This window comes from Empidonax traillii, unplaced genomic scaffold (assembly GCF_003031625.1).
Source record: "Empidonax traillii isolate 1590-97213 ecotype Southwest subspecies unplaced genomic scaffold, ASM303162v1 scaffold745:size721762, whole genome shotgun sequence".
Lineage (NCBI taxonomy): Eukaryota > Metazoa > Chordata > Aves > Passeriformes > Tyrannidae > Empidonax > Empidonax traillii.
The window spans coordinates 148,108-168,774 of NW_020955938.1; the positions used below are offsets into that span (position 1 = coordinate 148,108).

At 40.1% G+C, this 20,667-nt stretch overlaps 1 protein-coding gene across 2 annotated transcripts in view; it reads right to left on the minus strand.

Moving 5' to 3' along the window:
• Positions 1–794: 794 nt before the first annotated feature.
• ST6GALNAC3 (ST6 N-acetylgalactosaminide alpha-2,6-sialyltransferase 3) overlaps positions 795–20,667 on the minus strand; it is a 207,781-nt gene continuing 187,908 nt past the window's right edge. For both annotated transcript variants that reach the window (XM_027900671.1, XM_027900672.1), the window contains exons 4-5: positions 5,952–6,059; positions 795–3,777 (exon numbers count right to left, since the gene is read on the minus strand). In XM_027900671.1, the coding sequence (XP_027756472.1) occupies positions 3,591–3,777; positions 5,952–6,059 (295 nt within the window). In that variant the 3' untranslated portion in view covers positions 795–3,590. The remainder of the gene's footprint in view (positions 3,778–5,951; positions 6,060–20,667) is intronic.

Here is a 20,667-nt window from a genome sequence, read left to right on the forward strand (position 1 = left end):
AAAAAGATATTTTTTTCTTATGCAAATTTCTGATCCTGTTTAAAAGTTTTTACTTTGAAAAAAAAAATCAATTAGAAGATAAAAAATTAAGCATATTAAAATTTAAATGTTCATTAAAACAAAGCCTACAGCAAACCAAACAATAAATGTTTTGTTGTTTTTTTTTTTTCCAAAAAGTATATTAAATTCCCCTAAATTGTAAAAGAAAACATTTGTTGACTACTTAGCTGACTGATGGCCAAAAAAGGCCAAACTATTTGTAAGTATTCCCCTATTAGCAGGAACGCGAAGATGCATTTTGAAAGCCTCAGGTAAACTCCCTGCTTGTTTTACACACATGAGTAGTTGATTAAAATAGGACTGCTTGAATGAATAAGCAATTAGGATCTGATTACATTCAGGTAAACTGTAGTAGGTTTTATCTTAAAGAATTAATAAATGATTCTCAGCTGATGTCTTAACTGCTCTCAGGAGGTGAATCATCAAGGTCCCTCACTACACAGCCAAGTACTGAGATTCTTTCTTCAGCACCACAGATTTTTAACAGATTTTGACCAAGTAATTTCTTTGCAGAATCATCTTTAACGCAGTGGTCACAGTTCCTTACTCATACAATAAAAATAATTTAAATCTGCATTTATCTCATGCTAAAGGCAGCTTCATTTAAACAAGGGAGGTGATGTTCATTTACTTCCATGTGAATGAAGCCTGCTGCTGTGTTCCTAAAGGGAATCTGCTCTTAGTGCAGATCCAGGCAGAGAGCATCACTTTTACTTTGCCCTGTGACAAGTGTTCAAGCACTCTTCAAGGAGCTTTGGGATGAAACATGTATTTTACAACAGTTTTTTGGTGAACTGGCAAGTAGTAATTATCTGAAAAACTTTCTCAGGCTTAAAAAAAGCCCCACCTTGTAAGTAAACACCAGCGAGGCAGAATCCTGATGCTGATTCGGGAGAAACAGTTCATGGAGACACTTCCATGTAAATCTGTCCAGCCCAACCACACAACCATGGCCAGCACTTTCATAGCAATTTTTCTATTAACCCAAAGACCTCCTAAATACGAGTTCAATCTGGCTGATGTTCTCCCTTTCAGCTCCTCTTCCCTCAAGGGAGCTGTAGGATTTCCCAGGCTGCCCTGTGCAATGTGTGTGGAACATCCTCCCTAGTTCTGCACGTCCTGCACTCTTCAAATCCTGCATTACAGTTGTTTTGTTAGCTTTCCATGTATCCAGCCATCCATCTGAACTGCATGTGCATGTGGTGAGAAATTTAGACCCCTGGCTTTTGCTGCTACAACTCTTTATTCATCCCCAGCCCTTTTGCCTTTTGATTTCATCCCATGCTATATTAGCTTACAATTAATTGATCTTTAACTCCAGAGAAAAGGGGCAGCCACTTCAAATTATTTGCATTTTATAGCATTGCCTGTAGTTTTCAGACACTCTGGGTACCTCTGCCGAAAGGCATTATACAAATAAATTGAAAATGGGAATATTCATCTCAACAGCTCACAGGAAAGTCAGACAAGAAAGGGAGTAGGAAAATACTCCTTTTCCAAACAGGAAGGTGAGACATCAAGTCGTGCAAGAAGTCTGGGACAAAGCCTGTATTTAAATATAGGTGCTTATCCAGGATCATAAGCGTGGCCCCAGCCTTTGTCTGGCAACCACCATGAATACTTAGAGTACTAAAGCAAACAGTGAAAGCTGAGCTATATTAAAAAACAAAATCAGAAAGCTGCATTTAGAGTAGAAAACAGAAGGGGCAACAGAGATGATACCCTGGCATCACGTACCAACAGGAATAAGGAACCAACAGTCAAGAGGAGGAACAGTGGTGAAGAGATTTCCTCCCCATTCTGAGTTGCAGCTGTTGATGACAGAATATATATGCGATGAACATATAAAATATAGATTTATATATACAAATATACAATAGGAAATAGTCAGTATACAAATACTTACATGTAAAAATAGCTTTTTACTTTCCCCTTTTCATGATTTACAAAAGCATACAAAGTTTCCTGTTGGTTAATGTTTAAGTAGCGTCAGTAAACCCTGTGTGACATGTTCCACACGTAATTCCTTCAAGTGTTCACAGTATTGGCTATTACAGTGTTGAATCTGACATTCCAGATGTTAAAATATTCATAGGACACATTCTAGACTTAAAGCATTAGTTTAAATACAGTTTAAATAAAACTCACATGTGTAGTTGAATTATGGTCATATTACAACTGAGTTTGCTGCAGTTGAAAACTTTCCACGACAGTGAGCTGGGAAATACATATTTAAAGTAGAGATGAGTCTATTTTAAAATTCTTGAACTGCCTCTTGATGTGCAGCTAATGCTGTGAGGTGGGGAGTTCTTTCAACTTCATCTGAGGCAATGCAAGCTGAGACAACTCAGTATTACAAATTATCCTCAGTAGGAAAGTGGATGCACAGAACAATTCGCCATCAGATCCAGACATGCTGTCACTTTCTTCAAATACCCAACAGACAAGAATAAATGACAGGTACCATTGTTTTTGCATTAAGAATAAATGATCTGTAGCATTCTTCATCAGGAAAGTGCTTTAAAATAAATTAAATTAGTCCTCACAACTCCCTTGTGAGGTAGATAGACACCATCCCTGTTTTTAAAGCTGGAGAAACTGGAGATCTTAAACAAATTACGATGGCTCCATGGGAAATACTGTCAAAATACTGTTATTTGGATGGCGGAGCAACTCAAAGGCACAACTAGAGTAAATGGAGATATTCACAGGACAACTTTTCACTCATGAGTTTGGATACTGACAGCAGACTTGGTATGACAGCCAAAGGTTCGTCGTGGACCGCAAAGCACAGTCATTTCTGAGTGCTCTGCTGCTGGAGATAAACCTTGGGACAAGGGCTTCAAACAGCACCAACTACATCGTCCCAGACGGTGCAGCCTGACCAGGGTGGAAGGAAGCTGCACCTCAGAACTTACGAATTAATCAGGAGCCTCGAGGAAGTCGTATCTTCTCACTCAAGAGCTGTGAACAGTTCAAGAACCGTGTTTAGCTCATCTCTAATTTTACCATATATGCAAGTGCTCACGTGTATCAATGTATTCAGGTGTTTGGTTTGTTTTTTTTTTTTTTTTTTTTGGAGGTCTGTATTTTTCCTCACATTCCTCTTGCTGAAAATTCCTGCTAATACTAGAAAGGACACAAGCGCTGCAGTACTGCCGGCGAGCTATAAATACTAATTTTAAATATCTGAGATGATGGACAAGTTTCAAAGGATCTCCATGTTCTCTGTGTGCACCTGTATATCCAGGAGATCTCCTCTGTATTTAACTGCTCCTGCCTTGAAGTAAAATCCAGTTAAAGTATAAAGTGCATAGCGTGGAGTAAAACCCTAAGAAGTAACAAACAATATGTTTACCTTCCACAGATGATTAATTTTGCTTAGCAGCTGGACCATCACCCTCTTTGTCGTCCGGTTTTTAGTTTCATGTTACCTAGGCTGAGAAAGGCCAGCCAGATGTAAGCAAAACTATTGTAAACTGAGACATTTTTTGTAATATGCTGTTAAGGGAGAGTTAAGAAGACTGGTATCAAGACACTATCCAGTTGGGATGTGTAAATATTATCGTGTGCTTCTTGGCCCATTTAGCAAACACTTTCTTTTCCGTGATAAACCTGTGGCCTCCATATGGAGCGTTTTCATGGAGAAAGTATTCCTCACACTCATCTCTTCCTGGCTCGTAATAGTGGTAGGGAACTTTACGAAAGCCTTCTGACCTAGGAGGGGGAAAAAAAAAAAAAAAAGATATACTTAAGTATTATTTTTCGAGAAATACGTAAATACACACTGCACCGGAATACAGGATACAAACATCCTGGATTGTATCAGCAATTGTGTAGTCAGAGGGACTAGGGAAGGGATGATCTCCCTGCACTTGACACTGGTGAGGCCACACCTTGAATCCTGTGTTCAGTTCTGAGCCCCTCACTGCAAGAAAGACACTGAGGTGCTGGAGGGTGTCCAGAGAAAGGCAGTGGAGCTGGGGCAGGGTCTGGAGCACAAGTCTTTTGAGGAGCAGCTGAGGGAGCTGGGGGGCTCAACCTGGAGAAAAAGGAGGCTCAGAAGCGACCTCAGCACTTTCTACAACTACCTGAACGGAGTTTGTAGCAAGGTGGAGGTCGGTCTCTTCTCCCAGGTAACAAAACAAGAGGAAATGGCCTCATGTTTAGACTGGATATCTGGAAAAATTTCTTCACCGAAAAGGTTGTCAAGTGCTGGAAGAGTGCTGGAAGTGGTGACTCCCCATACCTGGAAGTACTTGAAAGACACCTAGGTGTGGCACTTGGGACGTGGTTTAGTGCTGGACATGGCAGTGCTGTGTTAACAACTGGACTCCATGATCTTATTCCAGCCTAAATGATTCTGCGATTCTGTGAATTCTCTGAAATCCTTCCCATGCATCAGCACTTGAGCTCCTTTGCTAAACTGTATAGGAGCTTTCATTGCATCATGATTTCTATGAATTTTCCTATGGAAAATGGAGCTCAGTGTGTCTCTCAGCATGCACTGATCCCATCAGTCAGTGAGGAGCTGACGGGCTGGTTCTTATGAGTGCTGCACATTTTGTTCAGCCTGGGAGAACTCAGTCCACAAGGCTCCATCCCTAAGCAAAGTCTTCTGACTGGAGAGTCCCAGCTGTTGAATCTGATTCTCCAACTGGCTGCATAATCCATTATAAGTAGGTAATTCAGAACTGAGCTTTAAGGAAAGCCATCCTTCCCTGCTGCCAACAGACTTAAGTGCTATCATGCTGCTGACTGGTTTAACATCAGGGCTCTGCAATGCCAGCTTGGCTTGGCTCTGAGGACAACCTCAGCCCTGTCACCCCTCATCTCGGGGCGCCTACTGTGCCTTCACAAACAAAGAACAACATATGTTCACTCCATCTGGATGACTCAATCAGTGAGATCTGCGAGTTCTAAAAAGCCAGGCTCCCGTGTTAAGATATCCTAATTGAACAGCTGCGACTCAAATTCCATTGTTTGTTTGTTTGTTTGTTTTAGGGCCTGCCAGGAACCAGCCTGGCACTGGGGTAAGGCAGAATGTGGAGGGAGGGTCTGCACAAGGACTTGACTTGAGGAGCTGAGGACCCACTGGACTGGTTACGTGCCAGCCATGAACCAGCTTGGGTACAGAAGAATGGATTTGTACATCTCAGTATCAGACATTGTTCCTGCTTTACTGAAAAAATGATAAATAGTTCCATTTTATATTTTTCTACCATACACTGCAGATTGAAGCGTTTAACCTGGACTTTTAAAAAACTATGTTAAGAGTTATACTTCTGATGATGTGATGAATCCATAGTCACTGTAAGGTCACTATCGGGAGCTGGTTGGAATTTATGCCAGTTTATGGTGATAAAGCTCACAGGACCTGTTTTATTATCTAATTAGAAACCTCTACTACTCAAAACAAGCCATATATAACCTAGAAAGTTCAAGTAGGTTGCTCAATGATGGTGAAATGTAATTTCAGGTAACTGTCCTGGGCTAATCAGTTTCTTTCACTTCCAGGTGTATTTGGTATTCAGAAAATAATATATTATATTTTTCCTGTCTAGATTTGTTTTAGCAGGGGAAGCAAGTACGTTTTTATCAGAAGAGTATGAGCATACTTTGTTTCCAGCTAATTCAGAAACTGCAAAAGATCTTTGATTAAAAATAGTTACTTGTGACATCTGATGCTAGATTTTGTAAATGTTTTTATTTTATCAACAGCAAATGCCATATCAGGAGTGAATGTGCTGACAATAGTGTCACATCAATGCAAAACACTGGGAAATGACTGCCTGATCCACTCTTTGGATTTATGATATTAAAATCAATTGTGAAATTTTGACAAGACATCAGAATTGTAAATGCATGAAAATAATTTCCTGTGATCTTACTTGCAGTAGGTGTCATTTATCATCCCATAGACGTGAATTCCATAGCAGGCATCCATAGCCAAAATTAAGGTAAACCAACCCGTACTGAGATATGAACCTGACTGGACTCTGTAAAAAAACAACACACACAAAACAAATTGCAATGAGAAATTATCAACACTTTATCAAAGAAATATAATCTATTGCCTGGGACAAAAGGCATTAAGCAACTTGACAATCTGTCAAAACCATACAATTACTTTGAATTATTTATAGATATGCTCTCATTCTTCCCAGCTTTGGGCCTCAAGCCATTGTCCACAGAAAAAATACCATGTTAAATATCTGAAGTCAAACCATGCATCTCCCCTAAGACAAAAAAATAATTTATTTTCCCATCTGAAAGACAGCAGTTAGTAGGGTTTGTAAAATGAGATAAAGTCCACCAAAATGCAAACCACTGTCAGGATTTGTGCTGTGTGCATGTGGGTATGCACCATCTTCTTCTGCAAGCAAAATCCTGCAGTGGGCTATCCTCAACAGGACAATTCAAAGAGAAATGAAATTTTCATGGATATTTTGATAGAAAACCATCTAATACAAGGTTCTGAAAACCTAAATTCTGTGCATACCCCTTTACACAATTTTGTGTTTTCATTCTTTGAGATAACATAGCGGAGAGAAAAACACGAGAGGATAATGTCCAGATTGGCTGTCTTGGCTCAAATAACTATTTATGTTAAATCAGTCCAAAAGGATTACCTGCATGAGTGAGAAAAACTACATGTGTAAAGTTTTTGGCTCACAGGCTGGCTATGTGAGCACTGCTGATCACAAACCAAATCCTGTTTGCTCTCCTCAAGCAAATGTTACCAGTTGGGGACTGGGAGTCATTAAACATGGGCATGCAAGACTCTGCTTTAAAACCTCATGAATAGTAAGAACACACTTAGCTCTCACTGCTTAGACTGGGTCAAGTCCAGCTCTGTGCATGTGTTGCTTTCAGTTTGACTGCAATCAATGGGCAGAATTATCTTAAAATTATAAAAGGCTTGCCCAATTTCCAAAGAAAGATACCACGACAGCCATAAAACCATCTTAAGAGAGCACCATCTTAACAGAGCTGGGTGTGAGTGAGAGGAGGGGATGGTTCAGCTTTCTGCCACAACTGCAAGCCCTTGGGCTTTGGGTATGGCAGGGAGCAGTCTGTTCTGCATCATAAGTTAAAGCAGCCTAAGGTTTGCACACGATTAAGTTTTGCTGCCAGAGAGCTCCCAAGTAGATCCTACGTGCTAATCAGTTATTCCCAGCAACAAAATCTTCTGAAAACATTTTCATCTCGGGGTAGGAATAAAAGTCTGATGTGGGGGGAAAAAAACCCCAAAAATCCTATAGCAACTTATCCAACCTATAAACCCCAACTTTCCTGTGAGACAGATGAACCAGCCTCCGGTGTTTCTTCATGGTTCAGAGCAAGAACGTGCTGTGGTCTCCTGCCTCCCAGGTGAATATGCCAGTCAATGGCTTTTGGCTCAGATTCTGTGCTACTTCCTTGCTCAAGCTGAACTAAAGACTAATTAGGACAACGGGCGAAAAAGTAGTTGTACAACCTTTATAATGACGTTTACCTGGCACAGACAGGGGTGAGATTCAAATTCCATCTCTGATGAAAAACTCCAAGAGCTTTACATTCCTAAAGAAATTCCGATACACTCCAGTGTAAATAAACCTTAGTTTTTAAAATGAAAAACAATTAACTCAACTCCCAGAGCTGAGTCCAAGAACCCTGAAAGTAATTAAAATGTCCTTTTCCTTGCCCATGTCTGTTGTCCTACATCAGTGAGCTGGTGGGAACTTTTATCCTCACCTTTCCTGAAACATCCTTTTGCTCTGGGAAAGGCTTAAGTATGTTCAGCTGCTTTTGTAAAGGACCATACTGGAAACAATAAATAAAGGGTTAACTTAAACTGAAGAGTGACCAGTGGGAACCGAAGTCGAATCCCCATATTTCCTTAAGTGGGTATCAACTATAACTGTGCTTCTTTACTCGACAGCTTTATAGCCATGAAACTGTACATCTGTTTATCTGCCCCACGAGGATCTTCATGTCTTTAACCAGAATGTTCTGCTACTGTCCAGCAAAGAGAATTCCCAGCCCAGTCCATGTTATTTCAGAGTAACGTTCTGCCACCATAAAAGGCTGCACTGCCTCTAACTTGCTTTCTGCTCCTGCACCAGGAAAAACACTAGCCTTGAGCTTTTAAAGCCTTTTAGAATCATAATAACCATTTGTAAGAACACGAGGAAGATCAGGACCCTTCCGATAACGGGGGTTTATTGGAGAGCGTTATATTGGCAGTAGCATCTGAAATTTGCTATACTCAGGAGGAAAAAAGGAATTTTAAAAAAGAATTAATCAATATTTCATGTCCTGTTTTAACACCATCGGACCTCAGTCCTCTCATCTATATACTGCACTGGCAGGATAAATAAAAACAGCAGAGTGAGTTCTCAGGTACCTTTCCTGGGAGATGAAGTACATGACAGAATACAGATTATATACTTTAAAACAAAGCACTTACATTCATCCCATTTTTTTTTTTCCTCTGAAGATACACAGGGATACAAAGGAATATACTTAAGCAGTGGGTATTCTGGATGATTTGGTAACACCTTAGAATTCAACCCGATGCCATAAACACACTTTCAAAATTCTAATGAAAGCAATATTAGAAATGTGAAAACAATTTGAGCCGTCCCTAAAAAGCCATAAATCTCTGAATACCTTCTAAAATATCATCCCATAAAACTGTAGTGCAAAGCAATGTCTCAGCCCTTGCTATTATGCTAACACTGTGCACTCAATTTCTCTCTCTACAGGAGAGTTTTACCTGCTTTTTTGGCCAGGGATTTTGGAGACTCATTAGAAAAGACTTCCTCTTGTTACTGTAATTGCATTCAAATTTCAAATTTTACACACTGAAAAGAAGAAGAAAAAAAAAATCCTCCATTTATGTGTGGCATAAGGCTGTGTTACTGTACAGATCTGAGGGAAGGAGGACGTTAATCCCCAAACAGGGAAAACAGGAGTTGGTTAAACATCATGTGCAGAACTACAGCAGGCAGATCTATTGTGATATATGTGTGTGCAACAAATCCAAAATTGTTTCCTATTGCTCACTGTGACTTTTTTTTTTTTTTTTTTAATAGTCTAAAATTAATGGGGCACCAAATCCAGGCAGGAAATTGTCTCAACAGCTCAGGAGAAAATAACGTGCTATTTTTCAAAAAAAAGGATGGCTTTGCTTTCAAGACATGATTTACAGCTGGGTGCAGCAATAAAAAGGCAATGCTGGCGAAAAGTTACTTTGTTTAGCTTAAAAATGAAAGCTTATTTTGCATACCTCCCACTTTATTGGGATTCTTAAGGAAATGTCAGTTATTGGTTCTAATTCACTCTGCTAAATACCATCCAGCATTTCAGAACAGTAAATAGGCATATGCTTAACATTAAACACATGAAAAGACCAGTGGAATCAACTTAGTTAAGATGCTTGAAATGAAGTACATGCTTGCTTATCTTGCTCTTAGTGAAGGTTTAAATGCTTAAAATGTCATTATTTAATCCCAGAATATAAAAGTAAGCTCCAAGATTAACAGTTACTTGAAAGTTTCAAGCCTCAAAACATAGAATTTGCATTTTTAGTATTGCCTTCCATAAACTCCAGCAGAAATAACCGACTGCAGTCTCTCACAACACGTTGAAAAAAGAGACTTGCCTTCTATGTTTTAGGAGAAAATGGCAAAAGGCGCCTTTAGGATTGTAACGTGTGTTACATAAAGCTTTAATTAAACATTAATTTAAAATAGAAGCAATTAGACAGGGCCCTTTAGCTTTAACTTTCCAATACTCCACCAAAAGCAGAAGAAACTGATATAAAGGAGACAGAATAGAGAACGCCCCATAAAAATGTTGGCAACTGAAATTCATCTTCTTTGACGTCGATAACCATGCTTTGATGTAGGTTAAACGAAGGAAAAACTGGTTCCCTCTGTCATCAGGGGCAAATGGAGCAGCAGAAAATATTGCCTTAGTGATCAAGGCCAGGTGAGCTCAAAATCAGGTAAAAATTTTGTTGTCACTCATGTTTGGATTTCACCGGGAGTTTCTGTCCTGATTATTCCAGGAAGTTCTTTTCTTTGTTCAATTGTTCCAGGATTTTTTATGTGCACAATCAATTTTAGCTCTATGGTTCAATGGACTGTAATTTCCAGTGGGGACTTCAGCGGTAAAAGAATAAAAATGGGAAAAAAAAAAAAAAAAGTTTGTGAAGGCAGAGAAGATCTGTAGACAAGCAATGTCAATCTGTTTGCAGAAAAGAATTTAGAAGTCTATTTTTTAATTCTTTTGGGAGAAACTAGGGATCACAGAAGGTCAATTAAGACTGTTAATTAAGATAAAAACGGAGAAATTTAGTACTTCAAAAAGCCATTAATTAACAGAGAGCTTGCCAAAAGCAATAGACAGACACTTTTCCTTTTTTGCTTAATTTCAAAATATTGTAGTAAAGTAAAATTCAACAACGACAGATTGAAATGACAAAATTCTCCAGGCCAATTAATTGACAAAAAAATTTATCTTTTCATAAAGGCTGTTTATAGACTCTAATCCTCAGATGACTCTCCTACCAAACTACTGAATCAGCAGCAGCTTTATTTGCAGCAGCTTGTCAGGCCTCTTGATTAATAAATAAGTATAAATAAGAGTATTAGTCTAAACAAACTGAGGTGCTTCTGAGGAAGCATCTCTGAGTCCAGCTGCTGGACAACCCTTCTGCTTTGCCAAATTACTCACCCACATTCCCCAAGTCTCAGTTTTGGTCTATGCCTTCCTCTTCAAATCAGAAGTAGATTTGTAAATGACAGATCAGGATGAGCTGACAGACAAATGCACCATCATTAAGGGAAGAGAGAGGCTCTCACCTCTCCTCTGAGGAGCACATACACTTCTCTTGCCAGAGAGCTGGGTTTTGAGAGGAGAAAAGAAAGTACATTTGGCACAGAGGAAGGGTAAGACTCTTAATGCTGAAGAATATTGGCACCAGCCTAGATTTATTTCTGTTTTCTCTAAGACTCGGTGCTTTGTCGCTAATTATTTCATTACATACTTTCTGCAGGGAAAAAAAAAAAAAAAAAAAAAAAAGCACAAGAAGGGCGATGAAAATGCAAGCACAGAGAATTGATTTCACCTGGTAAAAATGGTTGTTATTTCTTGCCTTATAAAGATACCTGTTAGGCAGCTGTTTATCATAATTATTCACTCCCTTGTCCCTCTGTGTGCGTGTTTGTACACTCATGTGCTCGCTTTGCATTCCATAATGATGCAGGACGTCTAATAATAAGCAGCCATGCCCCTCTAGCAGCGAGCAGCCTGTCTCACACATCCAAAAGCCCACGTCGTGCCTCAGGTCATTCTGGGGAGTGAAACATTTCTAAACGGGCAGATGTTTTACGAGCCATCCCGCGCGGTTTTACGCGAAGCCGGAACAAGTGGAAAATGCGTTATGAGCGGCACAGACCACGTTCCACGCCCAGGCAGTGGCTGTGCCCAGCAAGATGTACCTGGGCACGGAGCAGTGATGCGCCCCTGCCAGCCCAGGCTGGTGGAGGATCAACCCTACCGTGAATCCCGAAAATAAACTGCGGTTGGGTGGCGCGCTGTTTGATTAATCTCCAGAAATATTGGCCCTCTGGTTATGTCAATGCTGCACCAACGGAAGGCAGGGGACAAGAGTTCGTTTCAGTCCGTTCAGTTGGCTACAAACCTGCGGTGAAGGCCACAAAGTGGCCCGCGACAACCTCCCTTCACAATCGGATTTAAAAAGAGACGCAACAAGGAATACATCCCATGTCAAAATGGCACTGAAAACAAGATAGGAAGAACACTTCTGAATGATCATAAAAGGGAGCAGAGAAATGATGGCTTTGTATTTAACTGCACCTAATTAAAAAAACCACCAAAACTATTTGATCTACTATTAACAATTTTTGGTAAGACAGGAAGAAGCAACATTAGAAATAAGGAATAATCTGTTACTACAAATACTGCAAAACCTGCAGCATCTGCTTGGGTATTTAATTTATGCATATAGTTCCCAATCTTTGTGTTGTGTACATTTTTTTTAAATTATTTTTTCTTCACCCCTTTTCAAAAAAAGCATGGAAACCTGAAACAAAGGGTGGGGGGAAGGCAGCACTTCTTGTGCCCAGGCTTCTGTAGTTTCCTTATTTCTGATTCCTTGACCTGACTTTGATGCATCTCAGCTCAGTTGTGAACTCAGGCAACCGGAGAAGGAAGTTATTTCACCCAGGCAGGGAGAGCTCCTTCACATGCCTGTGCTGCTGAGCACAGAGAACAAAAGGGGGATCACAGAGATCCAGCTTGCTGCAAAGCACACGGAAGAGAAACAAGAAGAAAGAATTATAATTGTAAACTCTGCCCTCCAGCCTATATGTTGCACTCACACATATTATTTTGAGGTGATTCTCATGCAGGAAAACCTGTGCTGATCTTTCCGAGCTGAATGGCATTCCCCGTAGAGAACACGAGTTGGTAGCTAAATTTCTCACAGCTACTGGGCTTCCAGAGGTCACACTGACTCTTCAGATACAAGCTGCGGTCCTGGTGCAAACTGTTTACAGAGCAGTAAATCCCAAATCCAATCTTTTCTTCCTTCCCCGCTCTCTTCCCTAATCCTACTCCGTCCAGAAATACATATTCTCTTGGCTTCTCCTGAATCAAGTATTCATTATTTCCCTTTCCCAGGTGCAAACTGTGGTCTGAACCACGATGCTGTGTGCACTCAAGTTATCAGCAGAAGATGCCTTCTGTGGGTGCCCAGGCTGCGCTTGCTCCCTGGGATCTGAGGCCGAGTAGTTTGTGCATAATTACAAATAACCTCGCCCCCCTGCAGGTGCCCTGTGCAGAAGGAGAAGGGTGTGGCTCCACATGTTCCAATTTGCAAAGCATTTTGCTGATGGGCAGACGGATGTTTAAATCAGAAGAGGATCCACGGGAGTGTCGACCATCACAGCCAGGCAGTGATGTTTGCAGGGAAGGAAAACTGAATCCCCATAATTTATCACTAAATGCAACTCTTCTGGTCTGCATCCTGCAGCAAATGGAAGGCAATGCCAAAATTTCCCCGGATGCTACTCAAGCCTGCAAGTTAGTTGTGGCACCACGGTGTACCCCTACCCCACTGTTCCCCACTTTCCACTGGACTAGGACAGGCCAAGGACTTTCTGCAGTCCCTGGTGGCTGTGACAAAGGGAGTGACATCTGAAAACCCGACACAGGTGTTAGGGCTGGTCCCCTGTAGGGCGGCTTTATGTGCTCTGCTCTTCACCAGTAGCTGTGTCCAGTTCGCTGAGTGCTGGTTCAATATTTTCACACGACGTGAAAGGGAGTAGAAAAGGGTTTAGATTTTAATCCTTCGTAACCAAATATGAATCAAATCTAAAAACTGTGCCAAGTGGAAGGGGGGAAAAAAAAAAAAACACAACCAAAAACTACAGTGCCTTTTTCCTGCATCGACATTTAAAACAATATTTGCTGTCTCGGGTCTGCACATTTTTCTACAGGGAGGACATAAACTAAACAGAGCTGCAGTTAATCCAGGATCCCCGAAGAGATTTAATTAAGGAGGCTTTCCCACCCTTTTCTTCTGGTATTAAAGGGCACTCACTACTCCTAGCTGCATATTTTAGTGAAATGTATCGTTGGTGAATAGAGAAGAAATTTCTTGATTACCTCTTAGCTTCTCAATACAAAATGCTGGAGGGAGTTCATCTAACCTTGTTTGAAAGCAGCTCAAATTTTTCACAAAAACATTTTCTACTAGGTTGGGTCTTTTTTTTATGTTTAAATCAAAAAATATGATGCAGCTTCGTAAAGGTGCACATTGAACGTCTGTGACACTGCAGTGTGAGCAGAGGCTTTTATAAGGATATTTTGGTTTATTGCTATGGTGAAAATGAAAGAACAGCTCGCTCAAGATTGTACCCTAAGTCTGTTTATTGAAGGGGGAAGAACACTGGAACAGATACTCAGCTGATACCCTTTTAAATATTCCATGTTCTGCAGTCACTGTGGCAGCTCAAGCAAAACCTCTTTGATGTTACCATGGAGGGGAGGGTGATGTTACATTGTTCTCCCTGCATTTCCTATTTATCTGAGAACTTTGCTTTTCACCAGGATGGATGCCCATCCCAAAAAAAAAAAAGGTTATGGAGGGCCAGAATATTAACGGGAAGTTTCATTTCTGAACAAAAAACATTCAGTGGAAAAAAAGAACTCCAGTTTTACAGGTAAGGCCTTTATCAATGTGTATTCCTCTATCAACAATTTGTCTCACCCCAACTATGGCATTCACCAAAGTGTTGCCAGGTATCCTAAAACTAACTCCTAATTTGTTGCTAAATGATTGATTATTTACATTACAGCAGCGCTGTGAATCCTCAGTCTGCAGTCACTACACACCTACATATGACAGCCCTCGCCCCAAAGAGCTTCGCTGTCAAATAACCAACAGAAACAGATGTCTTGGAGAACATACATATCCTCATCCCTAACACCACATCATGTTATAAAGCCACATTGTCTGAAATTGCAGCTGGAGCCACAGTGCTCTCCTCTCCCCTGACTATTTGCACTAACCAAAAGTTCATTTTACATTACGGAACATCAATATTTCTAGCAAAAATGAAATCTTAAATCCAGACAAATTATTCTGATATGGGAAAAGGAGGTAAAAATAGAACTTGTGTGGGTCTGAATTTTAATTCCATTGCAAGAGGCCATAATGTAGCCCATCCGTCAGGCTTTGAAGATGAACTGCTAATTAACACAGATGTTGCATTCCCTTTTACTACTGTAGCTTTCTCCAGATTAACTTTTCCCTAAAGTATAAAAGGAACAAAATATTTTTCTTTTCCTTTTTTTTTTTTTTTTTGACATACATTTTAATGAAACACACACACATATATAGGTATCATATTTCTGTTTAGTATCAATATTAGAGTTTTGCTTACTCTATCCCATCCAAATGGATCTAAACTTTCAGTGCTTTCTTAACTAGCTAACCTCTGTCCAACTACCAAGGAGGGAGCAAATAATCCCAGTGTCTGAACTCCTGAAACTTCCCCTGACTTCTCCACTGCTCATCTTTCACAGTAGCTGCCTTTCTCATAGCCATCTCTTGCTGATGTGCGTTGTGGGCAGAAGAGGCTGAGATCTAATTAAAGCCCCACTTGAAATCCAGGGTCCCAAATCCTCAGGGCACTCAAGAGCAGCTTTTGCTGTTTCCCCTTTTGTTGTTCCCGAGAGCCACTGCGCTTATGCAGCAGATATTCCAAAAGCCAGATGCCTGCAGCCACTGGCACAAATATTTCCGTTTAGGGCAGCACCTTGATTGGGGACAGACACATTTGGCAGAACAAAGAACGGCACAAGTTCTTCTCCCAGATGGCAGCCTTTAGAAAAAGTGTGATACAGCAAACAGTTTGCAAAAGCAGAAGACTGCCACAGAGAAACTCAAAGGAAGAGGAAGTATGGATCACAACAGATTCCCTTCCACCCCACTGAACAGCTCCTTCAACACTGGACAATTTCAGAATATTTTATTCCAGTATTCACTGGAATATTGCAGGAGGGTAATAGTACAAGTGGAAGCTTTGAGAAAAATCACCATACTTATAGCAGTGAAATTCTCTAAAGGAGAATTTTTATGGCTGTTCTGCTATCAGCTGAATTGGCAAATAAGTTAATTTTCTGAGTCTTTCACAATCCAGCTCTTTCAGAATAATAAACTCAAGAATTATCTGACTAGTCATCTAGCAAGCTCACTTTCAGTGTAAGCTACTGCCTAGTTATCAAAAGTGGTGAAGAATTCAGTTAGCATCAGGGATATGATATTCCCAGTGAGCCCAAGTTACCAGAACACATTCATGAAGCAGGACAGTGGTCCTTTGCTTTACAAAGAAAGGCTCTGATTTCTTTTGCACATATTATAGCGCTCTTAGTGACATCATCTTTTTGGCGATCCCCAGTATCAGCTAGTTAAGACGGCTTTGTTGCCACTGAATTCTGCAGGAAAGTTGCTCCTTAGAAGGCCACACACCATGGCAATGTCCATCACAGGAGGCTGTTGCTGCTCCCCTGGCCCCAAAGTTCAGGACTTCAGAGTTAAATGAATTTTTCTCTACAAGGTTTGCATGAGAAACCTTAAAACAAGCTCATTGATCAAAACTAGAAACTACAACCCACTTGCCACAACATAGGTGGCTCGAGACTCCTGTAAAATTTAGAACTGGCAAAAAATTTGTTCTACAGTTGAATTACAGAGAACCTCAGGTTACACTAGTAGCTACACAGCTGGAAGGAATACTGGATTAAAAACTAAGAGTTCAATCACACACAATTACAGATGTAGCCTCACAATTAGGTTTAAAAAACCTCATCATTCTTTATAAAGCTTTTTCTTTGCGTCTTCATGCTATTTGCCTGATAAGCCCTTGCCAACAAAGACATTTTACTAATTACAATTAGTTGTACAAAGTGTGGGACAACTGAAATGATTTATTGATTTTTTTTCCCCCCTCACAAAATAGATGTTATTTTGAATTCCGAATATACAGTGAGAAAAATAAAGTAGAAGGCACAGATGGCATCTTTAATCCAGACATGTATGAATGTGAATATACTTATAGGGACACTCAATCCAGTTAAAACTTTAATCTTACAGTAGTTGTCTAGAAAAAATCAGCGCAGAGTAGGCTTTATGCAATTAAATTAATTTTCCCCTGAGCAGAGACATTTAAGGTACAAAGCCAAGAACTGAGCTGTTCTCAAAAAAATGTAGAAATAAGAGGATCTTCCAACAATTTTTATTTTTTTTAATGTCTCCAGGCCAACAAATAAAAGTATACACGTTTGTCACGTAACATTAATATGGCACTATGTTTGCATGTGACATAATCTATTATCTACATGCAATCTGAACACATAAAATATGGGGGTCTGTTAAATGTTTTTCTGTGTTAACCATCAGTCTGTGGTAAACACCACTTCATACCCAGGCTCGGAAACAACAAAGGAATCTTTTCGCTTCACTTCTTTGGAAATTCTTTCTAAGATTATCTACAAGACCCTCCTTTGTCCTCCACCTTGAAGCATCCTGAGTGCTCCTCTAGTCATGCTGAGAATTTGCTTAGCCCGTGACTGTTCTCAGTGTCCAGGTGCATTTCCATGAAGGATGTGCAGCACTGAGAGTCTGAGCATAACACAGCACGTCATCCCTCAGGGGGAGACTCTCTCTCCCCAAGTCTGTATCTTGAATTCCTTTGAAGCCCCGAAAAAACAACTAGACCAGATGAAAAAATGGAGGGCTGATCCAGCTTGATGTTCTCCCAGTCCCTTTTGTGTGCCCCACCTCCAGAGTGCCAGCTCACTCAAGCACTTAGATATAAACCTTCTGTAATGCAGACAAAGAATATGCACAAGTAAACAGGCCCAGGTGCAGCAGGTTTACTCCCTGCTCTCTGCAGCACCTTTTGTCATTACACTAGCCATTTTGTCCTCAGCTTTGTCAAGACAAGGCACAGCACTTAAGCAAAATACATTTCTTCTCTCCTTTTTTTTTTTTCTGGTCTGCAACTCAGCATTATCTGATTAGGTCTACTTCCCATGGCTTGTTCAGCCTCGCTTATCAGACACACTGGAAAATATTTCCAATAATAAGCCACCAGAAATCTGCCTTCATATCTGGTGTCAGGCTACATATAACAGAAACCTTTTCATTTTAGTTTTAAAGTATTGCTTCATTCAACAAGCCGACTGCTGGCTGACACACAATCTAACCTAAAGGCTATGGATCAGCAGGTAAATGCAGAAATTCTATTAGTTTTCAGACCTGAGGTTTACGCCTTTCATTTCAAATGAAATCAAAATCCTACACATGAATAGGCAAAGCACAGAGTAAAGATCCCTTCTTAAAACCATCCATTACATATTACATGAGTGCAGGGAAGAAAGCAGTTTCTGCATCTTGGAGATACTGCATTTCTCGTGCTCAATGACTCTGGCAAGGATGGTAAATAGCAGACATAAAAGAGATCCATTTTGAGGAAAAATTAAAACCATGACGAACATGATATTGGGCAACGTGAAATCCTGCAAAGGTACAAAGACAGGGCATATTCAGATATGCTTGGTATTAACAAAACCTCTCCAAGCTTGTATAAATTGGACTTCCTTACCTAAATCCGATTTTAAGAGTCATAAGCAAAACTTGTCTGTGCTTTAAAGGTTTTGGAAATCCTCACTTAGGACCAGAGGAAGGAAATAGTGCCAAAGTGCATATTACAAAGTATCCAAAACGTTTATGGGAATATTTCTTCTTCCAAAGCGAAACAAACACCATCAGCAAAGAGACATTTCATTCCTTTGTTCTTTCTATAAGTGTACGTACATTTTACATGTAATCAGAGTTCCTACCCAGATTTATATACAAATACAGGAGATTTATGAATGATTGACAACTGACTTTGTTTTACTGTTTGCTCTAAAGAAATGTGTTCACTGGAAGTTCTCAGAGCACAGGCATCAGCATTTTGATGCAGTATACAGACTGAACCCCCAAATTAATAGCAGTGAGTACAATTCACTTCTGGTGTGGTTTTCCTTCACAACAGTGGGATGACGACTGTCTTAGAACAAGAAAATTATTTGTGATTACCTAATCCCAATTATGATCACACTGATAACGTTTTGGGGGATTTTTTGCTGTATGCCTCATTCTGTGCAATCAGTTCAGGAAGCTGTCCCATGGCTTTGCTATTTATTCAGGGAAAAAATACAGAATAAACCCATGACTTATTGTTCTTTGAAAATTTATCTGTAATATTTGTCTTTGGAGTACGGCATTAAACAGTAAAGAAGCTTGCTGGGCTCCCCCTTTCTCATTACATAAGCCTACTCACATCTTTCATTTGCACTTTGTGTTTATTTGTATGTAATCCACATTTTCCTCTGGCAATAGGTTTGATAGCCTCTTGTTTCATTCTGTGCTGATTCTGTCTTACAGCTTGATGGGCACAAGTGAGTCAGTATTCTCTGTCACAGCTCTGAGCTGTTATAATATACAGGTCTCATTTCTAGATATCCCATACATTTTCTCCAAGAGAGGGGAGATTGTAGGCGTTACACAAATATAAAGAAATGTTATATCAACTGGCTTAGAGTGAAAGCAAACAGAAACCTCAAGATGCAATGTCCAGCCCCAGTTCTCAGTTAAGTTCAATCAATCAATTAAATCACAGCTCATAAAGAATTAAAAAAGAAAAAAAAAAAAAGCCATGGTAATTCTATTTTATCTCACAGATGATAACAGAAATGCTGCTTTATCTTGTCCTTCTCACAGGTGTATGCCAGCACTTCTGATTCTGCACAAGCATTTTGGACAAGGAAACAGTGGCCTGTACACTTCAATCGAAGGCTGACCTAAACGGTGCCTCAAAATTAACATTCTGTTGGGATTTGCTCAATCAGGGTTGCAGAAGGCTAATATAAAACATGAAATACAACATCTGAGCTGGCACCGTTGCTTACACCAGGACCTTTCACCACCAAAGGTTCTTGGTAGATTACACACACACTGACAAATGGAGCCACTCGTACCTGGCATTGATGAAGGACAATTTAGGATGAGGATGAAGAACATGCACCAACCGAACTCCCCAGTAACAGGGGAGATGCCTGTTCCGTGCTGGCAAGAGAGGAATACTGACACAGAGCAGTCTCCTAATGCACTCCTGAATTACCTTGGAAATTTCTCACCTAAGTATTGACCGGATCTGACTACATTTAACTTGTTTGATCTGATGAGATCAGGTTGTGGGGCTGCAAGCTTGTGATAAGAAGCCGGTGTTGTTAGAAATAAGTTGCGGATCTCATAAAAGCAAAGCAAGAAAACCCACAACCCTAAACCATTCATATGGAAATTATTCAATACAAACAGGTAGTTCCTTCTTGAACTGCTCGTATAATATTCCATATCCATCCATCATTATGAAAACCACATGCATGCACAGCTTATTACCATATGAAACAACGAAGACATCTTACATCTCCTCATAGGTTTACTAGCATGTTGTTGGAGAGTAATGCCATTATCCTTTATCTTTATGCTGTGTAGTATCATCCTCCATTGTGCAATACTCATGATTACACACTTTGTCATGCACTGCCTCTGGAGATGTATACAATACACGTGTATATAACTGATTTACAGATACCACAGGCACACTCTGCACTCAGATCTACCACTGGTACTCCTTGCCAGGAAAAGCAGCAGAGCTGCTTTTTATACACCAGAGGATCACTCTTTGTAAATGTTGAATGATTTCAGTGGTGACACCATGACTTTGTTTTCCTTCAATGTGTTCGTAAGAGGATGTAAGAAATAAAAATTTACCAGCAGGGGGAAGGAATATAAATTAAACTATGTTATAGATCACAGCAATTGTTCAAGAGCCTGAGAACAACAATACAGGGGGAGGAAGAAGAAAGAATATCTTCAACTGAGATCATTCAAGTTTGCCATTTACTTGTACAAGCATAACCACAGAGCTGTTCTTCAAATAGGGAGCTGTCACTTCTCTGGTCTTGAGTGAAGTT